The sequence below is a fragment of the Alosa pseudoharengus genome, unplaced genomic scaffold (genome assembly GCF_046254945.1).
Source record: "Alosa pseudoharengus isolate Yale_2024_CS ecotype anadromous, Long Island Sound unplaced genomic scaffold, YU_APseudo_1.1 YU_APseudo_1.1_scf_24, whole genome shotgun sequence".
Taxonomy (NCBI): domain Eukaryota; kingdom Metazoa; phylum Chordata; class Actinopteri; order Clupeiformes; family Clupeidae; genus Alosa; species Alosa pseudoharengus.
Window position 1 is genome coordinate 10,499,853 of NW_027468689.1, and position 10,175 is coordinate 10,510,027.

General features: G+C 43.8%; 1 protein-coding gene across 1 annotated transcript in view; it reads left to right on the plus strand.

Moving 5' to 3' along the window:
- The window catches only part of tdgf1 (teratocarcinoma-derived growth factor 1), a 19,398-nt gene extending 9,655 nt beyond the window's left edge, over nt 1-9,743 (plus strand). Inside the window, exon 6 of the mRNA XM_076302453.1 lies at nt 9,632-9,743. Within this exon, the coding sequence (XP_076158568.1) occupies nt 9,632-9,743 (112 nt within the window). The remainder of the gene's footprint in view (nt 1-9,631) is intronic.
- Nucleotides 9,744-10,175: the final 432 nt, after the last annotated feature.

Consider the following 10,175-nt stretch of genomic DNA (forward strand, 5'->3'; position numbering starts at 1 on the left):
ATCCGCTCTCTCCACCCTCCTTCTGTGTCCTCTCTCTCTCAACACACACACACACACACCAAACACTCACAGCCCTTAGTTTGTCATTATTTTACTTTCTGACGGTTCTCTCCATTGCTCCCCCTCACTGTTCATTCTCTCTCCCTCCCTCCCTGTCTCCCTCCCTCTCTCCCTCTCTCCCTCGCTCTCTGGACTCCCACTTCTCCATTTTACACTGTTTGTGATGCTTCTACTGAGGCCTTTTTTAGTTGATGATGTCGTCTCCCTGGTTGCAGCTCTGCGGTCCGCTTGGACACAGCAGCTTTGCACCATTGACCACTCCTCTTTACCTACAGGACATTCTCCCCTTCCTCCTCTCCCCCCATGACATTGGTTCTTCTAGAACTTTCCATTAGCCTTGAGATGCTGGCCGTGTGTTTCGACGTTGGCAGTTTCTGCTGGATGGCGAGTCGAGTGCTCTGTTCAATCTTGTTATCCGACTCGTAGCAGCAATGTAATGCATGATGTAACCCCTTGTGACCCTTTGCAGCTCCGCCTCCATGCACACACACACACACACAAACACACACACACACACTTCATCTCTTCCTATCCCCGGCCTGCCAAAGTGTCCCATGGGTGCGGTGGTTGGAGGACAGCGCACAAGGCCAACAATGAGGTCATTTCCATTGTATTGCTCCCCCAGCCGCTGACATTAAGCGCTTTTATCACCGCAGTTGGCTGGGGGGGGGGGGGGTCACACTCGGAGGGGTCAGACAGAGCCGATGGATCCATCACTCATCCGCTGAGCGCCGCGTGCCATTAGCTACACAGTCCCACTGCGGCGCCCGGTGCCGCCCAAATAACACCACGCGTGCACGCCGGCCCCGTCTGCCACGTCTCGTCTGATCCGTCTCAGAATAAGCTCTGTAGCATCTCTGTCTGCACTCGCGTCTGCGGTGGAGAGGTGGGCTGCTTCAGTGCTAGCTGTGATCTCCAGGTGGTATTGAGCATCTGGATTTCCTCAGAGGGAGGACTTTTACATCATGAGACAGCCCCTAATGAGAGGATGTTTATAACGAGAATGTATGTTTTTTGGAGATGTAACAAACTTGACCAGATTTTGTTATTTCTCCTCAAGCTGTCCAGCCTCTCTGTAGTTGAAACTCCTTGAGCAAACAAACAGACTTGCTTGAGTCTGGTACTTCCTGAGTGACTGACAGGCTGAGTAAACAGAATGTGTGTGCAACAAAGCCTCCTCCCAAGCTGCAAGCAGTGAGTCATACCGAGAGCCTGACTTTGGTGCAGAGGAGCAAAGCTACATCTTAGGATTTAGGGTGTAGCTCTCGGTAAGATGTTCCAAAATTGCATTAAAGTATGGGGTGATGGAAAAGGTCCTTGTTAAGTGATAATGGATAAGATGCCTGCCGCTTGTTTTTAGTGACTCATAATCAACATCAATGTGGGGACGGCACCCTGTGGTGGGAGAGGAAATCTAATTTGGAGCGAGCAGGGTTATTTGTCTCCTGAAAAGAGGAGACTCATGCCAAGTTTATTATGTAGTATTTTCAAGTTGTGGTTATTAAGATAAATTCCTTGTAGATGGCAAGGACAGTATGAATTCAGAGAGGAAGATTATTACATGAGCAGGGAGGGGGGGGGGGGGGGTGTGTGACCTCTTGTGCGATTACTTATAACCGGTTTGTTCCCGGCCAGTCACATTCCTGCTGAATTAACGGGAGGACACATTTCAGTCTATTAAGTTCGACCGATAATCCACTCCACGGCTGCTGTCACCCCGCCCGGCTCGTCCGGGTGTCAAATGTCAGATGAGAGGATGGGCAGTGCGGTGGTCAGTCAGTGTTGCAGATGAGATGGAGAGAGAGAGGGACGCCAACCTAGCAGACCCTTTTCAAGCATTCTCTATGAGCCACTGGGCTGTTTGAAAGGGCTAATGATGAAATCCACACGATCCCTGAATGCTGTGATACAGCTTTGCTTGAACCAGGTGCATTTGCCCCGAGGCTGGAGCTCCTGCAAGGGTTGGGGTAAATAAACCGGACTGACAAGCCTTCATCGAATCGTTGTGGCGGCTCTGATGACAATAAAAGCTACGTGGTCATGAGCAAAGTGCAAAAGCCAAGAGCATCTATATATGGGCCTGACAGGATTCAGCAGCCTCATTTACGTTTTCTCCTCAAGTCAGAATTATTTCTGAAACATTTTTTAGACCACTCGGGGGTGTAGCAAAAGATCCTGGGCCCTACGCATAGGCATTCCTGATGGGCCCCCATCATAAATATCATAAAATATATTCCAGACTTTTCAAGGGCCCTCCCTCCCCTTGTGGCCCTAGTAATCAGTACTGATTTTACCACCAGTCCGACACCCCTGAGTCCACCCACCCTTCAGCTCTCAGCTCAGTCCAGTTCATATGCAGCTCATAACCCATTCGGTGAGTGTCTAGTCTACTAGGCTGCAGGTTGACACATGCACACAGTCAGTGGCTTTGCTCGTCAGATGCTCTGCGTCACACCCAAGTGACTTCTCTCAAATCCAGGCAGGCAGCTGACTGGGGAGAGCAGCAGTGCATTAAGCAGCAGTGTTCTCATGCCTTCCGCTTGACTTCCCTGCCCTTCGGTCCCAGCTAGCGTGGAAAGTAAGGCCCCTCTAGTGACTCTGACGATGCACTATTGTGAATCTGAGGTTTGCGTGGAAAGGTCACAGGTGCTAAAGAGTGCTATATGAACCGTTTTAACAATGTAAGGTTTGGCAAGGTCGTTTTCAGCCAAAAGGTAATGTAACTAAGGACCTGAGTGAGATGGTAGTTTGACAAATCCAACATAAGAATTTTGACATGCCCTAAGGCTGTTCTATGGTAAGAAGGCTGTGTAGCTTAGGATTTGTGGATGTTGGTCACTTCAGGTCAGACTCAGGAGAGACCATTGATGGAGATGTTCTTGGTTTGGTACCACCACTTGAATATACTGAAGGGTGTTCCAATTTCATCTGTGTTCTGTACTGTTTTATTCTAAATTAAAAACTTAGACCAGGCCTAGACTCCTTAGAGGTGCTATTTGGAGTGACAAAGTTGAAAATTGTATTTGAGACAATAGCCACAAAGTACATTGTTTAATTCCCCAGTGCACAACATTTTCTGAAATGACTTGAATTAATAGGTAGTATAACAGTAGATTTGTGATGTAAACTTGCTTGTTATCTCCAGAACTTTTATTTTGGTAATTTCCAGATGCACTGAAGCTGAGATGATAGTGCAAAATGCAGCAATAGGTAGGAGCCTAGAATAATGATGAAATCAGTCAAAGCTGCACCTAATCAAGAGACAGCAATTATGTGAGATTAAAGAGAGACGTCACAGGAGATGGATTTGTCTGTCATTTTGAAACAAGAGGTCAATTAGTCACTACATTTAGTCATTACCTTTTTGCTTTCAGCAAAGTTTGGGAGTCTACAAAAGATAATTAGGGTAGTAGTACTCAAGAAAAGATAATTAGGGTTGTGGTACACAACAATTACTGTGGATAATTGCATATTATTTTCCAAAGAGTGCCACTGGGAAACAGCAGTGGACTCTAACAAAGCAGCATCCAAGGTAATAATACTGGTACCAAAACAACAATGTTTAAATGTCTTTTACTCTTCCTATTGTTATTATTTCTAGGCAGAAGGTTATTGACTTTTGGCAATGCATGGTCACAATCCATGACACTTTGCCAGCTTCAATTAGGTCACAATTTCCTTTGCATTTATTATTGATCCAAGGCCTCACCAACACTACTTTTGAGTGTTCAGAACTACTGTATGGAGGAATCCAAAATCAATTTTAAATCTAATACTAAGGTGAAAGCCTTTAGTCTACATACTGTTGTTGCTATTTGGGTTCCTGATTCTGTGAGTTGTTCTCCTAACTCCAGTGTCAAAAACAACAACTTACATTTATATGGCATTTTATTAAGGCACCCAAAGCGCTTTACCACTCATTGACCACCACTAATGTTTGTTTTATTGTGTCAGTGAGGGACACAATATGACACTCTTGACGCCAGGCTACAGTGAACTGACTTCACTCATGGACAGCAATCAAAACAAGTCAGACACACATCAGCCATAAAACTCCTCTCTCCAAAGACACAAATTCCCCCCTTTATAACAAAAGTCCCCTTTCAAAATAACATCACCGTCAATGTGTGAAAATAAGCCTCCAGTTTGGGCTTAAAATTGGTAGAATTCTTCATTAGTCAAAGTCTTGAAAATGATATACTTCTTACATTATATATACAAAACTTGACGGAGAACATATCCTAGTTGTTTTGCATTCTCATGCATGCATACCTACAGTCTATTCTGGCATGTCAAATCAATGTCATGAAGACAGAGATGGTAAAGGTGAGTGCATGAAATGGAGAGAATAAAGAAGTGTGAGAGAGATCAAGGTGTTTTCTGTTTCTGGTGTGATGAAAGGAACGTGTGTGAAATGACTAATCCTGAACTAAGCTCCAGACTGCCCCATGTTACCAGATTGGAGCTGCATTAAGCCGAGTGTCACCAGACAAGCCCCGAGACCCACACCGCAGCACGCTGCCAGCTCTGCTGGGAACGCAGGCGTTCAGGTCCACTCCTCGATCCGTTTTCCAGGGGGAGGAGAGAATGACAAAAACAGGATGAAGGAGACACCTGCCCCCCCCCCCTTTCCAAACACACAGACACACACAGACACACACACAGACACACACACACTCAGACACACACAGACTCACACACAGACACACACAGACACACACACACGCACACACACGCACGCACACACACACACACACACACACACAGACACACACACACACACACACAGACACACACACACACACACAAACACAGTCTCTCGTGCTTCCCTATCACATATAGAGACAGGCTCCCACAGGCACGGATGCAGAGGTAACTCTCCCAGAGAGGGCAGTGACTGGCCTGACCCTTTGTGGCCAAGGATGAATGATGATCCATAAACTCAAATGTGATACTCCTCCTTTACTGGTGAGTTTGCCTTTTTTTATTGTCCTCTGTTACAATCATACTGGTGGATATTAAGATAAGTTAAGATAATCATTTAATTGTCTCATGAAGAAGAAATTTGCATTGTTACAGCAGCAAAAGTGACGAGAAGTGAAGAATTTACCAGTAGGACACGGACATGTACAATATTCACATTACTCATATTCACATGCGATCATACACAACACTAGCACAACACTAGTTTTTCCTCCATGGTATATTTGTGTGTTTGTGTGTGTGTGTGTGTGTATATATATATATATATATATATATATATATATATATTTGTGTGTGTGTGTGTGTGTGTGTGTGTGTGTGTGTGTGAGAGAGAGGTGAGTGGGTGGTGAGTGGCGAGAGAGAAACTTTTCCATTGAGTTTAAGTAATTTATTCAAAATGTTCTGAAAAATGATATTCAAGAAATATGCCTAAATATGCCCCAGTAAGGGAACAGTATGAGTGATTTATCATTTCCATCTCTGACATATCAAATAAGTTCCATACCTGTCACGGAGATGTGTTAGCTTTCACAGATCAATTGTGAGCTCTAGATGAATGATTCTGACCTGATTAAACTGTACCTTTTATCTGCCTAAGTGAAACTCTGCCTCAGCAATTTATCCTCATTGTTCCAGGAAATGAATTTGGCTCGAATCCACGACAAGCACAAGCTAAAAAACTTCTGGGAGCAGAAGATTGAAAATCACAGTCAGATGATGGGGGATGAGGATCTGAGAATGAAAAGAAGTGCTTTATCAAAGTTGGTATCTCCGTCATGGAGGCAACAGCCTTCACTAATATTATTTTTTTCCCCTGTTGAGCAAAAAAGCTCTTTTATCATGGAAGACATTTCAGCCAGGAGGGAATGTTTTTTTCTCTCAAGTTTATAATAGGATAGAGGAGCGGAGTGCCGTAATTGCTCAAATAGAATCAGGACAACACCAAAAATGACTGAAGGTCACATCACTGAGATAGAGAGAGAGAGAGAGAGAGAGAGAAAGAAAGAAAGAAAAAAAGAAAGAAAGTAAGAACAACAGCATTGGCAACTTTCTGGAAAACTCTCCCAATAAAGTTCATCATATGAACAAAATGATCCTTACAAAATGCCAGATGCTAAACAGGTGAGGCTAAGTTTTTAATGCATTCCTTGGTTGCTTACCTAACATGAACTATTAAGTCATCTTACCTAAAATCTGTAATAAATGTACTCTTTGACAGAGAGAACTGCCCTAGAATATTTGAAATGGGTGACTGAAAACAGAGACCTTGTAGTTATGTCTGTCTTCCCTCCCCCTCTTCTCTAATCACTCACCCAATAGATTTGCCTCTTCTACCCCTGACTTACATTACAGGGATAGACATTTTATCCATGATTACGCTTCCTTGGAATTAAGCCTATGACCTTATGATTGGCAGCCCACGGTTAGATTGGCAAAACTCACTTTTTATGTGAGCAGTGAGTATTCATGAGGTCACATTTCTTAGAAAGCAAAGGTTAGGGTGTGTTAACGAGTGCTGGAGTTTCTGATGACACGTGGACCAAGAGGTTGGTGCCCTGACTGACTGCTGCCTAGTAATGTAGACATGCAGCAAGTGGTATCTGGCTTTCTCAGACCTGTTGTTCTAATGCATCACATTTCTCCTGACTCCGCAGCACACTGGTCTGCCCGGCTGTAAGGTCAGTGGGGATTAGCGCTCTCCGGGGTACAAATGTTGAATAATCCCTCCGCTCCGGACTTAGACTAATCAATGGGAATTTGTAGTCTGGATTGAAGTGCTTCACAGATACAGGCTGGCCTCCGAGTGTGTAATGAATATATAGATTATTCACACATGAAGCAATACAGTGGGAGACAAGGAGGCAAAGGGCACCTGTCTGTTTGTGTGTTGCCTGGGATAGGAAGAGATGATGTGTGTGTGTGTGTGTTTGGCATGACACAAAGACAAGCTCTAAGATGGGTGTGTGTTTTTCTATTTAGTCTTAAATTCATACACCAGAATTTGAATGTGTGTCATACCTGCCAACACTCTTTTACCTGCCACTTTTCCCGGGTTTCTCCCGTATTTCAAGGTCATCTCCCTTCAACCTCCTGTTTTGTTATTTCTCCCGGAAAACTCCCAGAATTTGCATGACCATCAAACTTCTTTTGAAAATTACGGATCCATTCATTTTTTCTGTTAGTCGGACATTTTCCAGGTTGCCAAATTGTGTATGAAATACATCCTACACATAGCCTACATAATGACTTACTTTTAATTTGAACCCTTTTGTAATAAAACCTGCCAACCCAAAACCCAAATAAGGAAGTGGGTGCACACTGCGCAGCCACTGAGTCTCACAAGAAAGCGGGCTAGTTGAATAGTCTTGTTTGTCAAATTGTTAGACAAGAAATGTTGTGATTAACACATCACATTATAACTGTTATTGAGAGTTGTTGATACGCAATAATCAAATTGTGTCCTAACGTAATCTGACAGCAGATTTGAGAAGTTTTGGATGTAGTCTGTGCAAAGACTGACACCTCAACCCCCCCCCACACACACACACACACACACACCCCAGAAAAAAATCTCCCATTTTTAAAAGCTAAATGTTGGTAGGTATGGTGTGTGTGTGTGTGTGTGTGTGTGTGAGTGAGTGAGTGAGTGAGTGAGTGAGAGAGAGAGAGAGAGAAAGAGAGTGAGTGTGTGAGTGTGTGTGTGTGTGTGTGTGTGTGTGTGTGTGTGTGTGGCGGGTGGAGTGAGGAGTGTGTGGGGGGTGTAAGACAGACTCAAACAGAGTTAATTTTATAGTAATGCCACTTGTGGCACGCGTTCATAAGTTCAGACAGCTTTGGTTTAAATCCGCCTTTGTTTTTATGGGCGATGTGCTTCACCCTCTGCAATGCAACATGGGACTGTGTCCTGGGGGCTTGGAGGATGCCAATGTCCCTAATTAACATTCCCTGTTGGGTGTTGACAGACATACGGGAGGTGTGATTGGGATCATATGTCATAGCTGCTGCAAGCTGATGGGAACAACAAGAGGCCCAGAGTAGGTGACACAATGTTAATCAGTCAACCAAAGGGACGTCCTTAATAAATTCTCAGTAAAAGTTTTGTCCAGCATAAATGGGAAAGTGTTATTTAGAAGGCATTCTGAAGAGACTTTCAACTCTGGCTTCATCTGTGTGCACTGAAGGTCTGAAACAGAGAGGCAGTCAAGTTTGTTTTTGTTTGTAGCCATCTTCACAAAACAACTAAGTAACTAACTAACTACTCTCTGACTATTCCTGCTTCCATCTATGAGTCATTCTCAACACCAGCTAAATCAAAAGAGAATACACTGGAGTAGCTCCCAAACTTTTTAATTTTAAAACGGCCATTTTAATTCATTCAATTCATTAAAGTTTCTGAGCTATTCCGGTGTGCGGACATTCTCTTTTGACTTACTTGGTATACTTTGTCCTGCACTTGGCCTAAATTTCAATTTCAATTTAATTTATTTTCAATTTAATGTCACTTATAGAGCGCCAAAACATTACACATGTCTCATGGCACTTTACAGAATGTTAGACAATCAGAGAAATGAAAAGAAGAGAAGGTAACGGGTGAGGAAAAACTAGTACTGTTCTGTGAGGGTGGAATGTGCACGTAACCACTACCATCATTCTCAGCACCAGACACTAACATTGTGTAGGGAGAAACTATATTCTCACCAAGGGAAACGACAGCAACCATAACTAACTAGATGTACCGCAGAGCGGTACAAAATATGACCGCCGCCCAGTCCAGCACATTTTTTCCACAAAAATAAATCACGCTGAAAGGCCTATATGATTCTAACTGTCTCACTAAATTGCATTATCCACACTCAATTCTCACTGGTATCTGCTAGACAACAAGTACCAAAACATGATTAGTTCATAGATTTCACATGTAAAATTAATTTTATACAACCCCACCCCCATCTTGCCTGTTCATAATTCTGAGAAATTCTTGTGTGCATGTGTGCGTGTACATGTTTATGTTTATGGGTGTGTGTGTGTGTGCGTGCTTGTGTGTGTGCCTGTGTATGTGCATGTGCATGCATGCGTACATATGTCTACTGTGTGAGTATGTGTCATACTTATGATTACTGTGAATGTATGTGTGTGCGTGTGTATCTGTTTAAATGCACATGTGTGCACATGGAATGGGTTAAGATGACCCAACATACAGAAAAAATTGGTCCTCCTAAACCCTACGGTTCTCGAGATATTCACAGAAAACTGTGTCTGCCCTACCCTCCTTTCGGGGGGTCCAGTCCAGTGGGGGGGCTACAGATCAAAACGAAAAACGATGGTTCCATGCTATCCATGTGGGGTTACATGCCCACCAAGTTTTGTGTACCCCGGTCTTACAGTGTCCCGGGAATCCTTGACGGAAAATTTGGACATGCGGAAAAAAAAAAAGAGAAAAAAAAAAAAATCTGACTAAACCTATATGACCGCCGCTTCGCTGCGCGGCGGTCATAATAAATTCACTGGACATGAGCTATCTTGTTGTGGTGTGCTGACTTACCAGGCTGTCTCTCCTCTCTCTCTCTCTCTCTCTCTCTGACAAAAGGTTACGGGAAGAGTGGTTCCAGAGGCTGAAGATCCGGAACCAGCACCTGGAGGTTGTCCACGAGGAGCGGGTCAAACAGGCCCAGAGGATTCACCGTGGTCTGGGGACGTAGACCCCCTCCACCTCCGGCCACGTCCAATCTTTACACTCATAAAGCATTTCTACACTGTAAGAAAAAAAAATAACAAAGTTGTTGTGAAAAAGATAAACGTTTCGAAAATATAATGGACGACTCTCCAATGTGACTCATACTAAGGTGAATAAAGTTTGTATCTGTGTATCCCAAGGGAATGGAAAGGTTAGCCTTAAACTTGCTCACGTCATGTGTGCAGACATGAAAGTTGGTTCATACCTGACAGAGGTTCTCCAGTCAAGGTGATACTGTTGACTTTAATAGGTGTTATTGATGGCACGAGTGTCCTTGATGTTTGATGTGAGAGATTAGTATCTTGAAGGAGCAGCCTTGTAGATAGTACATGCCAGAAAAAGAAGCCTTTGCTCAGCAATCTTTCCAACACATCACCCACTGACCCCCCTGGGTATT